This window comes from Phoca vitulina, unplaced genomic scaffold, assembly GCF_004348235.1.
Source record: "Phoca vitulina isolate PV1807 unplaced genomic scaffold, GSC_HSeal_1.0 scaffold7, whole genome shotgun sequence".
NCBI classification, from domain to species: domain Eukaryota; kingdom Metazoa; phylum Chordata; class Mammalia; order Carnivora; family Phocidae; genus Phoca; species Phoca vitulina.
In genome coordinates, this window is record NW_022589710.1 from 21,540,672 (window position 1) to 21,558,590 (window position 17,919).

Consider the following 17,919-nt stretch of genomic DNA (forward strand, 5'->3'; position numbering starts at 1 on the left):
TTCACTTCATTTATAATCCACTGGGTTTTATTTCTTTTTCTTGTCTTATTTCACTAGTGGAAACTGCAGAAGGTGTAATGTTGAATAGATGTAATGAAAATGGACATCATTCTCTTGTTGCCAGTCTTTGGAAAAGAAGTATTCAGTATTTTACCATTAGGTATTATCTTAGCTATAGGTTTTTGTCATTCTGTTTAATTAGATTGACTATCCCCTTCTATTTCTAAAATTGATGTTAAATTTTACCAAAAGTTGTTCTGTATTAATTGAAATATTATTTTTCATTTTAATTTGTTAATGTAGTAATTGCATTAATTGCTATTTGATTGTTAAGCCAATATGCATTTCTTGGATACATTCCAAACCAATAGGTCCAGAAATAAAATTCTGTATTATCCTGTTTATATATTGGTGGAATTGATTTGCTAATACTTTGTTCAGATTTTTATGTCTATGATTATGAAGCCTACTAGCATTTAATTTTCATTTCTTGTAATATATTACTGCCTTCTTTTACTACCAGGGTTATGGTGACTTGTGATATGAGTTGGAAATTTTCTCCTTTTTGACTTTATGAATTTTGTTTGTGTGTGTACAGGGTTGGCTTTATTTATTCCTAAATGTTTAAAAGATTTCACTAGTGAAGTCAATAGGCTATGTTTTCTCTTTTAGATATTTTAAGTGATAAATATTTAGAATATGAATGAAGAATATGAATTTTAAAAAATGTCTTCTTATGTTAGTTTTGATGAGTTGTGCTTTTCAATAAACCTATATTGGCAAAAAGTTGTTCATAAAATTCCCTCATTGTCTTTTTAAGTTTGTAAATTCTATAGTAATGCTACCTCTTTCATTCTTGATGTTAGTAACTTGTATTTTGTCTATTGTTTTCCTGATCAGTCCTTTTAAGAATTTATCAACTTTGTTAATGTTATCCAGGAACATATTTTTGGCTTTTTTAATTTTTTTTTTTTAATTTCATTGACATATGCCCTTTTTAAATTATTTTCTTTCTCCTCCTTTGGGTTTGATTTCTATGTCTCATATATTCTTTGTTTCCCCTATTTCTCTTGTGTTTATCAGCATGATTCAATTATTTGACAGCATTTAGCACTCATTAAAAATTCTTAGCTAATTATGAATAGAATAATATAATTAAAATGCCAGCAGTAAACATTGTATTTAATGGTGTACTACTTAAAACTTTCCCCTGGGGATTGGAAAAAAGAGAAGGATACATGATATTCTACTTCTTTTACACATGTAATTTGGACATCTTTGGCAATAAACCAAGTCAAGAAACAGATATAACATATGTAAGGATTAAAAGAAGAAATACATCCTTCATTATCTGAAGCCAACATGATTCTGTACATAGAAAATTCAAAAGAATCTAAGACAAATCATTATAATCAATAAGTGAATTTAGTAAGGTTGAGTAATACAAGGTCAATATACAAAATCATTTGCATTGCTATATACCAGCATAAAATAAATAGGAAGTGAAATTTTTAAAATGATACTATTTACATTACCAAGAACAAGAACAACAAAACTATGAAATACTAAAAATAAATCTAACAGATGTTTAAGACCATTCCTCTGAAAATCACAAACTTTTTTGAAAGAAATTAAAGATGACAACCAAATGAAGGGATAGATAATGTTGAAAGATTGGAATATTTGCACATTCAATTCAATCCAAATAAAATTTTCAGGGGCTTTTCTTTGGGGGGCAAAGTAAAAATTAATAAGCTGCTCAGAAAATGTATGTGGAAACACACAAGGCCAAGAATAGCCAAGGAATCTTGAAAAAGAAGAAAAAAAAAAAGCCAGAATACTTGCACTACCAGATTTTAAAATTTAATATAATGTTATAGTAATTAAGATGCAGTAATATTAGTATAAGTATAAACAAAAACTAATAGAAACAAAATAGGTCCAGAAACAGAGCCACATGTATTGATACTTTTATGTATGACAAAGGTGATACTGTAGTGGAATGGGAAGGAATGGTCAATTCTATAGGTGGTGATGAATTAACTAGATATCGAAATTGAAAAAAATTACCTTATGCCTACCTCAAACCACATATAAAAATCAATTTGAAATGAATTAAGGGTTAAATGTTGTAGGTAACACAATGAAACTTTTAGCAGAAAACATATGATTATATCTTTATTACCCGGGGTTAGGAAAAGATTTCTTAAGTAGGATACAAAATGCACTAACTTTAAAATTTTTTTGATAGTTTAGACTGCATCACAATGAAGACTTTTGTGCATTATAGGACAACATTAAGATTGTGAGAAGGCAAGCCATAAAGTAGGAGGAAATATTTTTCAATAAATATATTCAATAAATGACATTTCAAAATATACAAAGAACTCTACAAATAAAGAAGAAAAAATACAACTCAAAAGGATGCAGGGGTGCATGGGAAGGGAGATGGGCCAAAGACTTGAAAAAGTGATTGTCAAAAAGATAATCAAATGGTCAAAAACCATTTGAAGAGTTGCTCGACTCATCCATCATAAGACAAATGTAATTTAGAACCACAGTATGATTCCATAGTACCAACAGAGTGGTTAAAATAAAAAATACAGACAATATCCAGTGTTGACAAAGATGTGGAACAAAAACAATGCTTGTAGAGATGTACATTGGAAGATTTGGTATTAGATATTAACCTTCTTTTACCCTATAATTCTTAAGTATATGTCCAATAGAAATGCATTCATATGTTCACCAAAAGATTGGTACAAAAATATTCTGAGTGTAACTATTCACATAAAGGTGTCAAACTGGAAATAAAAGTTCATAAGTAGTCAAATAAATTAATTTTATTATATGCATACAGGGGAACACTATATTATAATGAAAATAAAAAGGCTCTTGCTACACACAGCGGCATATGAATCTCACAAATATAATATTGGGACAGAAATCTAGACACAAATTGCATTGTATAGTTCCTTTTATATAAAATTTAAAAGAACAAAATTAAGAAGTTCGAAGTCAGAATAGAGGTCACATTTCAGGGATGCTATGGAGGAAGGGCAGGAGGAAAGCTTCTTGACAGCTATGAATTCTTTGCTTCTCAATTTGGGTGCTGGTGACACAGATATGCTCACTCTTTGAAAATTTATTAAGCTATATACTTATAACGTCCACAATTTCTGTTATATTTTAATAATTTAAAATATCTTACACTGGATTTTTAAGATAGTGCTTTAATATACTTAGATTATATCATCAGCAAGCAGGGGGGCATTATATGATAATCAAGTATTAAAACTAGTAACGAAATCCCGGGGACACGGAGTCTAGACTTCTAATACTGTGAGAGGAAAAAATTACTGAACCAGAACCTTGCTATCCAAGTGAATATCATCATTTATGTCTCTGAAAACTCCCACTAAATAAACTTCTATATTAATAGACCAACGGCAATCTGTTACATGCCTCCCTTTTGAGTTTTTCTACTTCTGTTAGAAGAAATTAATAGTCACTGTGAAAGGAAATGAAATGTGCTACACTAGAAACAATCCTTCAAAAAACTTTCTGTAAAGAAAGTTAGCATTTAACTTGTACTATAAGAAGGAGCCATAATATGACATTTTACATCGTCTTTAGATCAAATACACACACACACACACACACACACACACCAGGATAATTAGGAGAAAATTTAGGAAGGAAATTGATAAAGGCAACATAAATATCCATTATTTCATTTTCCATTATGGTGGTTTGTCGTCTTGGATAATCTGACAGCATATCTTGTAGTGCTATGGGAAACATGAACATTTTACAGGAATCGGGACGGCCATAAATGACAATATTGTGTTCATTTGACTGTGTTCATTGACTCCATGGGGCTTAATGGATGACGCAAGGGAGGGAGCACATTTTGGAAGCCTAAAAAAGAGCTCTTACTATTAGAGTAAAAATTAGGTTTCAAAAATTAGAAAGCACATTGAAAAACTTTAACAAATGAGGTGAGAAATGTTAGCAAATGGAGTACAGAGCTTCAGAAGAGTTTTTTTTTTTTTTTAAGATTTTATTTATTTGATGGGGGGGCTAGAGAGAGAGAGCACAAGCAGGGAGAGCACCAGGCAGAAGGAGAAGCAGACTCCCTGCTGAGCAAGGAGCCCGATGTGGGACTCGATCCCAGGAACCTGAGATCATGACCTGAGCCGAAGGCAGATGCTTAACCAACTGAGCCACCCAGGTGCCCCCAGAAGAGTCTTAAGACACAGGTTAGGTGAACAATTGAGACCGAGAGAGAGAGAGACATCATTATAACCCAGAAGATAGGAGCTGATGAAGATGGGCCACAGGGAAGAGGCCTGCTCTAAGTTCCCAGTAAGTGCTGTCCACGCAGGCCAGATGACAGCCTTCTCCCAAGATGACTCTCAGAGAGAGATGAGTGTCAGGTCAAGAATTACTGACATCTGAAACTCTAAGGTGTATGTCAAGAAGCATTACAATCTGACATTAATATTGCATCAAAATGTACAGTTTTTTTTGGAATTGTGTTTTTTCTTTGTTTTTATTTTGTTGTGTATGCCTGTGTATAGGATTATGCACCTTTTAAATTGGTTTTAAAGGAAATTTTTATCTAAGCAGAGTTTGTGAACAGCAGCACGATTTTTGTTTTGTTTTTAGAGAGGGAGGGAGAGGAGAGAGAGAGAGAATCCCAAGCAGGCTCCACACCCACCTTGGAGCCCAACATGGGCCTCGATCCCATGACCCTGAGATCATGACCACAGCCAAAATCAAGAGTCAGACACCTAACCGAATGAGTCACCCAGGTGCCCCTGAAAGGAACACTATTGACATTTTGGATAAGATAATTATTTTTTTGTGGAGGCTGTCAGTGCTCAGCAGCATTCCTGGCTTCTACCTTTTAGATACCCACAGCACACCACCACCTCCAGTCATGACAATCAAGAATGTCTCAATAAACTGCCAAATATCCCTTAAAAGGAAAAATTGCCTCCAGTTGAGAACCACTGACCTAAGCAGATAAATAAAATGACACCTCTCTCTCCTTTTTTTTTTTTTTTCTCCAATGGGTTCGCCTCATCCACTCTATCGTGGCTGAAACTCAAATGTGAATTGTATTATCTCTATGCATGTTAAGTATAGTAAAGTTATGTGGGGCATAAGTTATAGAAAGCATGGAAAGACTAATCCTAATGTTTATATGACTTAAACCTTCTCTAATTAAAAAATATTAAAAGTTTTTAAAGTATTTTCCCAACTTCATGATTTTGAAAATTAAATAGCTTTGGAACACATTTATTGACCTTCCATGGATAAATTTTCACTTACTAGTCATTAACACTTGAATCTTAACAGATGAATTCTGGTTAAGATGGACTTGAATTTTGGGGTTGATGATTTACATGCATGCATAGTTTTCAGATATTTGTTGAGGCAAAAAAGTAAAAAAAAAAAAGAAGAAGAAAAGATTCTTTGAAAGCTAAAATGAAGATATCTTATGGAGTCTGGAGAGGAATAATTTAAGAACTAGGTTTGATTGATTCTATTTAGAAATTTCCTGAAGCATTTATTTATTTATTTATTTAAAAGATTTATTTATTTATTTGACAGAGAGAGACACAGCGAGAGAGGGAACACAAGCAGGGGGAGTTGGAGAGGGAGAAGCAGGCTTCCCACAGAGCAGGGAGCCTGATGTGGGGCTCAATCCCAGGACCCTAGGATCATGACCTGAGCCGAAGGCAGACACTTAACAACTGAGCCACCCAGGAACCTCTAGAAATTTCCTGAAGTGTTTAAAGAGAGCACTGGTTTTGGAAGTATTTAAGACAGAACTCAAAGGGAAACAAAAACAGAGCAAAGAGAAAATTTGGCAGGTTGACTAATTCAATTGAAAATTGTACATAAAATCTCATGCAAGTCAAGACTGCAAAAATTAAATTTTAAGCATCATTTTAAAATCATAAAATAAAATGTATAAATTAGTTTCTGAAAATGATGGAAGTTAAATATAGATTTTTCTTTAAAAGGTTATCAACAGTTTCTAACATTGCATGTATAAGAAAATAGAGTAAATTCAAAAAGCTAGTTAATGTCACCATTCTGGGCAGCAAAGAAAAGAGACACTTCATTTCTAAATATGTAAAGATTCTCATTTTTCAAAGACCAGTTCATATGTCACCTTCCTCTGTGGAATTTTCCTGTTTCTCCCGAATCAGAATTAATTGTTTCTTCATCTGAGCTCCCAACAATTCATGCCTATGCTTCTATTGTGGTTATGGTCTTCCTTAGGATGTATGCCTGATATTTTTCTCCCTGTAAGTCTAAGAATCCATGGTTTCAGGGACTGCACTCATTCCTCTTCTCATCCCTCATAGCAACTGACGCAGATACAGTCTGGAGTAGAAATTTTCTAAATACCTATTGAAAGCATCATTCACATTTATCTTCTTGGTTTAATATCCTGAGGTAAGTAACTAAAAAAATATAGAAAACAGAATTTTGTTTTAAAGTTTAATGTTCTTTAATACTTTTGTTAATATGTATAAAGCTGTAGAGCCATGTATTTGTACTCATGCACTTCCATGGGTAAGTTTGTAAACAGAAATAAAGAATGATTAAGACCAGAAATGGACATAGGTTAAGGTGCATTTTGACAATACTGAATCATAGGTGGTTAGAGCAAAAGTATCTTAGAGTTTATTTACTGAAATTTCTTAGTTGTAGAGAAAAGTAAGCAGAGGCCTATTTATATACTCATAATCTGATAGCTAATTTAAGGGAAGCCAGAACCATATTACAGATCTCTTTCCTTATACCTTAGTGCCTACAGACGATTTAACCCACACTAACTCAGTGTGGTGTGTCAGTGGGCTTGGAAAATAAGTCTTGTCATAACAATAGGACAAAACAAAAATGAACTATTGGGGTTTCATCAGGATAAAAAGCCTTTGCACAACAAAGGAAACAATCAACAAAACTAAAAGGCAACCTATGGAATGGGAGAAGACATTCACAAATGACATATCAGATAAAGGGCTAGTATCCAAAATCTATAGCGAACTTACCAAACTCAACACCCCAAAACCAAAAAAATCCATTCAAGAAATGGGCAGACGACATGAGAAGACATTTCTTCAGAGAAGACATACAAATGGCCAACAGACACATGAAAAGATGCTCAACATCACTCACATCAGGAAAATACAAATCAAACCACAATGAGATACCACCTCACACTGGTCAGAATGGCTAAAATTAGCAACTCAGGAAACAACAGATGTTGGTGAGGATGGAGAGAAAGGGGAACCCTCTTACAGTGTTGGTGGGAATGTAAACTGGTGCAGCCACTCCGGAAAACAGTATGGAGGTTCCTCAAAAAGTTAAAAATAGAGCTACTCTATGACCCAGCAACTGCACTTCTAGGTATTTATCCAAAGGTATTTATACAAAAATAGTGATTCAAAGGGGCACATGCACCCCAATGTTTATAGCAGCAATGTCCACAATAGCCAAACTATGGAAAGAGTCCAGATGTCCACTGACAGATGAATGGATGAAGAAGATGTGGAATATCACTTAGCCATCAAAAAGAATGAAATCTTCCCATTTGCAATGATGTGGATGGAACTAGAGGGTATTATGCTAAGGAAATAAGTCAGTCAGAGAAAGACAAACACCATATGATTTCACTCATATGTGGAATTTAAGAAACAAAACATGAACATAGGGGAAGGGAAGGAAAAATAAAAGAAGATGAAAACAGAGAGGGAGGCAAACCATAAGAGACTCTTAATTATAGGAAACAAACAGAGCTACTGGAGAGGAGAGGGGTGGGGGAATGCGGTAATTGGGTGATGGGCATTAAGGAGGAAACTGGATGTAATGAGCACTGGGTGTTATATTGCAACTGATGAATCACTAAATTCTACCCCTGAAACCAATAATATAGTATATGTTAACTAAATTGAATTTAAATTAAAAATTTAATAAAACAAAAACAATAAGACAAAAAAATCTGAATTAGTAGTTCTCAAATTAATATCATTGTTTTGGCCCCATTTTACAACTATCGGGTATACAAAACAAAACCAAAAACCAAAAATTAAAAAAAAAAAAACAACAAAAAACCCAAAATATATAAAATGCCTTCAAAGAAACTGATTAAATAATTTAAAAAATAATCTTAGTTGAGTAAGATTCTTTTTTTCTGGATATTAGCAGGTATTGACTTTTAAAGCACTACTACCAGTTGGCATGTCTCTTTTTGACTAGAGTAAATTTGACTCCATCTACCAAGGTGGACAATACAAGCTTTAATAAAATAAACATATATAACTAAGCTGTCTGTATATCTTTATGTAAATATAACAATAAGAGTAGGAGGGGTGCCTGGGTGACTCAGTTAATTCATCTGACTTTGGCTCAGGTCATGATCTCAGGGTTTTAGGGATCCAGCCTGAGGCAGGCTCCACACTCAGCGGGGAGTCTGCTTGTCCCTCTGCCCCTCCCCCCACTCATGGAGCATGCTCTCTCTCTCTCAAATAAATAAAATCTTTAAAAATAATAAGAGTAGGCAATATCTAGACAAATGTTTTTTACTTGAAATTATATATTTTATGATAATTCCTCATATGTTATTTCAATGAACAAAGGTAAGTTAGATACATCCTATTTATGAAAAGAAACTGAGCTATCTATATTCAGATGAGAACTACTGAATTTGATAATTTTCATATTTTGCATAGCCCAGATTAATTTTTAAAAAAATAATAAACCATTTCAGAACTATAAAACATAATATAATAAAATTCTCTCTGGTGTTTTGGGGAGAGGTAATTACTACAGAATATTAAATTGGGAAAACAGAAATAGAGCATTTAATCTACATGAATAATTGGGACACCTGCACACAGCTGACAGCTTTGCTTTTGGAGAATGTTAAAGATTGGTTTTCTACAATTTCAGCTATTATCATTATAGTTTTTATTAATGGCAGATCATGGAAGAAAACTGTTGATAAATTGAAATTTAATTTGACTAATCTAAATGCTTAGGAAGTGCAATGACCTTGTTACTGGAAATTCACAAATAACATACTTTTAGAAACACATTGAAAGCTAAAATTAATCAATTATTTCTGGAAAATTGTCAATTAATTCTGACTGACTTTCTGATCAATGGCTTGAGATAGATACCTTTTGGCAAAAACAATGAACATACTTTTTAAAATATAGGTTACTTGTTTTGTTCCGTGTTTATATATCATGCTTTATTCATGCAGTTATTTTGTATCTTTGTCTTCTGTGATTCAATTGGTCTCTTCTAAGTAATAGACATTCTTAAAATTCTTGTACATTAATTTGTAAAATAGGCAGTAAAAGTAAAGGAGTCATGCTAAGTCCTTCACAATGCAATATTATTTAGAAAATCATAAACTATAAACACTCTGTTGGTTAGAACTTGAAGTATGCCCACCGTTACCACAGAAGAAAGTGCTGACTAACAAAAACAGAATTTCCTCCAATCAAAAACTATTATATATTTAAGAAAGAATCCCTAGTAAGTCTCTGGCAAGGCAAAAATACAGGAAATACTAAAGGACATTAGTCAGTTCAATTTGGGGGCTGGGGAGTGGATTATATATTTTTTAAAACTTGGCTAAATTTTGTAAGGCACTGTAGTACCTTGGTTAAGCCAGTGACCCTGGAACCATATTGTGTGGGTTTTGAATCTCAGCTTTGCTGCTTAGATAAGGCTTAACTGTTCCCTCTTCAGTTTTACTTTTCTTTAAAATGGGAATCATAATATTTTTTGCCTCATGAATATTTTGGAATGATTAAAAAGTTAATGTACACAGTGTGCCTGGTAGCTTGGTACATAGTAAGTGTTCAATCAGTATTAACTATTACTATTACCTAGGTGCAACTGACAGACTCAACTGTTCACATTTTTTTCTCATAAAATTTTAGAATTATACATTTTTTTTGTAATAAGCCTAAAGATCATTTAGTAATGTTAGGAGTGCTAATATTTGATATATTTCCATTAAGTGAATTCTGAACATTTAATATCATAATTCAGATTTTTAGAGAGAACTCGGTCATTTCACGTGGATACACTAGAGTTAGTTAAATCAACACTTTTCAGTACAGAGGGTTATGATGTTCCTGGAGGTTACAGTATATTTCTGCACAGTTAGGGCAATGTAAATTCATGCCTCACTGAATACATATTAACTTCCACCATAAAGGTTAAATCTATTTCAATATTGACAACATTTTTTTCTCTCTCTTCATATTAGAAATCTGAGATGATAGCCAACAAAAATAGGCTGGAATATTTCTAAAATTAAAAAACTGTTTACAATGTCATTTAGCAGGGGACAGGGGTTCAAGATAGGGGCTGATGAAATTAAGGAGAAAATGGGAACAAAATAAGAGGCATAAGTGAGCTTGAAGCAGCATGGGATTTGACGTGAAGAATACGGTTTGTGGAGTACACCGCATATTGTCATGCCTTTTTAAAAACATGTCTGTAGGTTAGTTGACACTTCTCCCTTTGATCCCGCCCAGGAAACATGCCAGCCTTTATCACTGCCTGGAATAGAATGCAGATATGACTCTGCATGACTTCAGAGCCCAGGTTAAAAGAACCCACACAGTTCTTGGGATCTTTGCCTGGGATCCAGTAGAAGTCTGGCTACCGTGAACCTGCCATGTGGAGAAAGAATGTAAAGAGACTTCTGAGAGTCACTGACAGAGACAGAGACAGAGACTGACCTGAAGAATTCAGCTGTTTAAACTTTTTAGTTTAACAACAGATATCTAAATGAAAAGCCTTGAACATGATTCTAGCCCTAGCCACTTTCTGAGTGCAATCATCTAAGACCCTGAATTTTTTAGCTGAGCCTCTCAACCCCCAGATTTGTGAGCAAAACAAATGACAGCTACTGTTTTAAGCTATTGTTTGGGGGTGGCTTATTACACACCAATAAATAATCAGAATAATGTGGCCTTTCAAATGAGCTAGTCACATCACACAGATGTTTAGTATGATTTAATATGTATATAAAGTTTCCTAATTTAGCTTAATATTCTTTAGTACATAATTAGGATATCAAAGGGAGATAGATGTCTGGAAGCAATGTTTACTATAAGCCAGTAAACTTATAAAGGAGATCCATTTACTCACCATATATTTATTGAGCATCTACTATATGCTGAGTAATTTTCTAAGTTCTAGGGATACATCACTGAATAAGACAATGGATAAATTCTTCGTCCCCAAAGTCCCCATGAAAGAGACAGACAATAAGTAAATAAATATGTATAAAATAACTCTAAGTAGTTACGTGATAAGAAGAAACAACAAATCATGCAAGGGGATTAGGGGTGGGTTTTTTCAGATAGGGTAGTCAAAGTCATTTCCCAGAAGATGGTATTTGAAAATTAACATTCTAGGCCAAAAGAACAGCAAATGTTTAAGTCCTAAGTTGTGGAAAAGAAAAAGAAGAATAATGAGTTTAAAGTATAGTGGGCAAAAAGGAGAGGGACATGAAATGATGATGAGGAATTTGAATTCCATTTTAGGTGAGATAGAAGCCATGGGAGGAGTTTTCTTCAGGAGGATGAGATAACTCCAATCACTCTGGCTCTTGGATGAATGTAATAGAGACGGCTAGCTGTTGACAAAAAATCCATGCCCTCTTATTCCTGAGCACACAGTAAGAATACATTTCCCAGCCTTCACGTCATTGGGTGACTATGTGCCGAAGGTCGCCAATAGGATGTAAGTAGAACCAATGCCTATCTGACCCATAAAAGTTCTCCCATGTGTGCTCATTGAAGCTCTTTCCCACTGCCAGCTGACAGGGATGGAAGTAACACTCAGAGAAACCTTAGAAGCCACAGATTGAGGATGGCAGAGGCATCATCAACCTAGGTGTCTGAATGACTGCATGGAGCAGACTCTCCACCTCTACACACACACCAATCCCACACACAACACCATCACCAGCATTATGGACTAGGAAACACCTGAACTCTTCCATGAGAAAAATCTAAAGTGTTCTTGTTTCATGTAATTACACGTATGGGTCTGTTTGTTAACAGCCTAGTCTACCTTATCTCATACAGTGGATAAAAGAGGGGATTCTAAAAGTGGAGCCAGAGCAGAAAGGTTAATGAAAAGATTATTTTAATCAACTACAGGAGATATAGTGATAGTTTACAGAAGGGTGGTAACAGTGAACCTGGCAAGATTTGAGCAGATACAGAGTATAGTTTGAAGAGAGAGCCAACGTGGACGAGGGTGGCAGAAGGGGAGCCTGTCTACTTCATCTCAATCCTACTGAGGAGCTTTTCATGGGACCAGTCGGAGCTCTGAAATATTTTCTCTGAAAAGGTACCTGATCTATCCGAGGAAGCCAAAACCCGTGTGACGACAGGACAGAGGTGGCCACACTGGAATGTGTGTGCTCTCACAGAGTTTCTGGTAAGCATTTCCGCTAAACAAATGAGAGTCACAGGGAAGGAGAGGCTTGTCATAAACTCTGTTTAGTTGGCTGCTTGGAGGAGAGAGAGAAGCCTTCAGCAGAAAGGGGGAAAGGACACTGCACGAGAGCTTGTGCTCAGAGAATGTGGCACTTCAAGGGGTTCTTGGGAGATTCCATCACTAGAACTCAATCCTTGATACACATGGATGTACGCTCTTCTAGAGAGAGGAATCTCCCAAGAGTCCAATAAGGTGTCACATAAGAAAGAAAAATGTTTTATATAGAGAAGACCTCTCTACTCTACCCCAAGCTGGGGTCGTCAGAACCTGGCGATCAGGTCAGGGGTGGAGTGGGTGGTCAGGAGGGTGGAGGATAGACAGACAAAGAGGAAGAAGCCAACCATACCACCAGCTCTGCTTTCCCACTGCAGATCTCCAGCCCAGTGTGGACCCAAGCCAGGCAGGAGAGAAATTTTTGCATTAAATCAGGTTTGGAATTTTACTACTATGTTGGATCATGCAACCAAAAACATTGAACTAAATCTGTGCTTGTGATTTGAATGTACTGTCAGACTCTCTATTTCTAATAATGAGCATAAGGGTCATGGGATATGTCTGACTTTTCTTCTTGAAACAGGGGAAGATTAAGCCACTGAATAAAATTTAGAGACCACAGGAAACTAAAATACAATAATGTCTTGATCATGTTATAAACCATGCTTGTTCAACACAGTGGTTCAATTCATGACAGAGGAGAAATGTGGAAATGACATACTGAACAGGAGTTCGGAAAGCACTGAGCCCAGGCCATGGTGCTTCTCTACTGACTTGGGAGAAACATGGCTCAATCATTACAATTTCTTAAAGAATCATAAGAAAAGGCACTACGGCTATGTTTATAAATATCTAACAAAATATTAAAACATATGAGATTCCTCTTCAGTTTTGAGCTTGCTTTCTACATGAAGTATTGTCTACATTATTTAAAGTTTTAGTTTCCTATTAAAAAATATCAAATGACAAATTCAGAAATGTTTCTAGAGTTTTATTCCTGTCTGCACCCTATATTCTTATTTTTTGTCCATGAATATTCTCAAGTGGTAATGGGAATTCTATGTACAAAATATCCCTGTGTTTGCCCAGAAAACCTGGTCTGTGGATTTCGATTTAATTACAGATAAGAACGGCAGAAAAATAAACCTAGAGCTCTATTTCTACTATACCCATAACACAGTTAATCTGAGACACTGGAGAGGTCTACGAATTCAGAAGACTTGAAAATAATTTCTTTGATATAATAAAAAGGGAACCATTTTCTTTAACTGAATTCCTTGGGCTTTGTGGCAGAAATCAGATGCCTCACATTACTGTAGCAGTTTCTCTCCCCACATGCAATCTAGGACCTATTAACCAAGGCTATTTCTATATTCAGTAACATTTTATACAAACTCGATTTTATGAATGATGTGGATGCCACTGCTGAGAGGTCCCACTGGTAATATAATACGGTGATGCAAATGCACACTTCAGATAAATTAAAGGCATAAAAATAAATTATAAATTGGGGAAATATGTTTTTAAGCTATATATTTTTTCTAGGTCATTCCTGTCAAAGTTGGAAACTATCCTTTCTAAGAACACGATGAAAACTGCTAGATGAAACAGGGGAGAGTAGATCGCTTCCTGAGCATGCATGTGCTGTGGCTTGTTAGTCCCTTATGGAGGGCACCTGAGCAACACAGACATTTTATGCTAGATATTCTCCCAGTTATATAGGAATTCAATGTAGTTGCAGATAATCCTCTGGTCAAACTATATTTAATGCATCATTTTTCTCTAGTGAGTTCCTACCGTTGATAGAATAATGGAATGAAAAGTTCTCCATTGCATCCATGAGTCTTAAAAATTGTTTGGCAATGCTTTAATTAATCTCACAATTTTTGTAGCAAGATTTGGTAGAAGTATTTCTATTTGAGAAAGCATGTGTTTAAAGATAAATAAAAAGCAGAAATAATAAACATGGGTAATTTGTACAGTTTTGTTCTTTCTTTCTTTTTTTTTCTTGAAAATTGGGATGGCCAGGGCGCCTGGGTGGCTCAGTTGGTTAAGCGACTGCCTTCAGCTCAGGTCATGATCCTGGAGTCCCGGGATCGAGTCCCACATCGGGCTCCCTGCTCGGCAGGGAGTCTGCTTCTCCCTCTGACCCTCCTCCCTCTCATGCTCTCTGTCTCTCATTCTCTCTCTCACAAATAAATAAAATCTTAAAAAAAAAAAAAAAAGAAAATTGGGATGGCCAAAGAACAAAATCTGGTTACTCACTGAGACAAGGCTTAGAGCAGTGTCATTTCACCAATACTGATATCAAAGTTAGGAAGGTTAAGATACTTCCATTCAGGGACCCTGTCTTTTTATTTATCACCATATATTATTCCCTTGTATTCTTTTTTTTTTTTTTTAAGGATTTTATTTATTTGACAGAGAGAGATACAGTGAGAGACGGAACACAAGCACGGGGAGTGAGAGAGGGAGAAGCAGCCTTCCCACTGAACAGGGAGCCCGATGCAGGGCTCGATCCCAGGACACTGGGATCATGACCTGAGCCGAACACAGATGCTTAACGGCTGAGCCACCCAGGCGTCCTCCTTTGTATTCTTATCTTCCTTATGGATTTGTAAACCCCTTTGGGGGTAGGGATTTAGTCACTGATCTTTGTAGTTACCCCCATGTAGCCCTTACAAATTTGCTGAGTCACTAGAATATGGTAGTTGTCCAGTAGAAATTTCTAAAAATTAAACAACTGAAATAAAGATCACATTTCATTGGTTTTAAAATCCTTATTTATGTTCACATTCAAACATCTCCAAAATCAGAATGAACCTTACATTCAATGCCCTTTTACGATTGCTATCAGCAGGGCACAGCAGTGGTGCTCTGGCTTGGAAGAAAATCAGAGACACTATTTCTCTATAATTCTGAATTATAAGTGTTCTTAATGACAAAGAAAGATGTTGGGTAGACAACCATAGTCATCAAGAACTGGGATTAAAAGAGTTGGGTTGGTTCTGAGTGTGAAATTTTAAGAATAATTTAAGCAATTTATTTTTCTTTATTTTCCTTTTTACATCTACTAATGGGTGATACATGGTTTAAAAGAAAACCTAAGTATAAACAGATCTGAAAGACTTCTTTCAGTAACATTCTATCTTGTAAGAAAACACTGTGGTAGCTTAATTGGCATGTTTTACTTTGTAGTGAGACATAAAATAATGGCATATCTTGCAATTACTAAATATTGTATGGCCTACGATTTTATAGCAGATAGTGCATTCTTCAGAGTGTCTTGATTTATATCTAACACCTTGCAATATTTTGAATATAGTATGCTTTTGGTTAAGTAGCATATTTCTAAGAGTTTGGATAATAACAGATAACAAAACCACCATAATTCATGTTCACAAAATCACAAATGTTAATCTCAATACACTCAATTATGTTTTGCTTCCATTATAATCCTCCATCATGAGAAATTTTCATTTGCTTGTGAGAAGAGTGGGGGATCTAAGTATCTATTTTAAATTTAGAGCCATTGGTGTCCAGCCTCCTTCCCCAACACAGGACCATGCCAGGTGAAGTGAGACATGAAGAAACACAACCTCCTTGCACCATAACTTACATCCTCCAAACTGGGGGGATAACATCTCCTCTAAGATGTGGTACCAGCTCACCAGGTGGCAGCAGCCATACTAGAACATCAGTGCTACCACTGACCTAGTGACTCACCTTTTATGTCAATTCCTCAAATACACTTTGTCTTTTATGATCTCTGACTTTTCCACGTCTTTCCCTAATCTCAGTCTATTAAAACTCTACCCAGACTATAGAACCTGATGTAAATGTCACTAGATATTTCCTAATAACCTCAGCCAGAAGTTACTGTAATTTTTTATATGTCTATAGCTTTTGCTTATGCCTCCCAAACACTGTATCATAGGGCTATTAATTGAGATATTTTATTTTCACTGATAGTATAATCCGTGAGTACAAGGTAATATTTTATAGATCTGTATATAATCCCACAATTTAGAGCTCTGCTTCTAATAGGGATTCAATAAATGTTTATTAAATATTAAATTGATGCATTTGCTAAATTCCTAAACTAATACACAATCTGTATAATAATGTTTAATGCTCTATGCCATATTTGCATTTTAATGATTTTTTTTTTACTAAGAACATATAAAAACTATTCAATGGAACAGTTTCATAGTATCATTAAGAATATGTTATGAAAACTATCCAATGCAAATATAAAGCATGATTATTAAGATTCAGAAATCTTAGTTTCCATTTATAATTAGACATCATTCATCAATTATAAATAATTTTCTACGTATGTTAGACATGAATGCAATATTTGAGGAAATGTTTTTATATTCAAAATTGTTTTGCGATAGCCTGGTTAATCCCAGAAATCTATGTGGTAACATTCTCTAGGCCAACTTACCTCTCACAATTATGTTGGTGGACTTCTTTGCAGGGTTTCCCACATTATTATTGGCGATGCAGCTGTAAGTACCAGCATCTTCTGAGGTGATGGCAGGTATGGTCAACGTTCCTCCATTTACAACAGTCTTTTCAGGCAGAGTCCCAAAGGACCTGACCCAGGTGAGAGTGGGTGCAGGCTCTCCTCCTGTCGTAACACATACTAATGTTATGGCCTCTCCAGGATTTACAACTATAGGGTCATCCACCAAGAGTTTAATTGACGGAGATGCTAAAAGACAAAAACAGAAAAAAAAAACATGCACTATTTAGATCTGTTACAAGTGGAATTCCACAGCATGCTTTATATTTATTCAAACAATTAAAATGGCATATTCTTTTCCTTTGCCAAGATCTTATTGTATTAATCAAGTTTAAACCAAATATAATGGTTACATATATTAATTACATGGTATAAACCTGTAGAAGTGTATTAAGAATCTTACACATAGAGAGAGAGGAATCAAAATTTGTGTATTCTGAGATTATTGTTCCAAAATCAGAATGACAAGAAGGATTACAGTTTTTAAACAAAAATCCCTTTCTCTTTGAATGCTGACAATCACCATTTGTTTCTGTCCTTCCAGGTATAAATATTGCAGCTGTTTAGTCCTTGTATTTTCATGGTGGAGATTGTCAATTATTTAATTTTGGATCATTCGGAGGTGAAATGATACATTTTTGTACCTGAACACGACTGAGTAAGAGATAAAGGCATAGATCATTCCAGTCTTTTACCAAGCAGTGGGCCTGGTTTTTTATCTTGAAAGGAATAAAAAAATCATGTAATTCTAATGCAGTCTCCATACTTCATCTCTCACCTCTCCATTCACAAAAGGTCTAGACAGTGAGTTCTCATCACCACTGCTTTAA

At 35.1% G+C, this 17,919-nt stretch overlaps 1 protein-coding gene across 1 annotated transcript in view; it reads right to left on the reverse strand.

The window, feature by feature from the left end:
- Positions 1-17,919, reverse strand: part of MDGA2 (MAM domain containing glycosylphosphatidylinositol anchor 2) — a 796,100-nt gene that overhangs the window by 242,999 nt on the left and 535,182 nt on the right. The window contains exon 6 of the mRNA XM_032405031.1: positions 17,009-17,278. Within this exon, the coding sequence (XP_032260922.1) occupies positions 17,009-17,278 (270 nt within the window). The remainder of the gene's footprint in view (positions 1-17,008; positions 17,279-17,919) is intronic.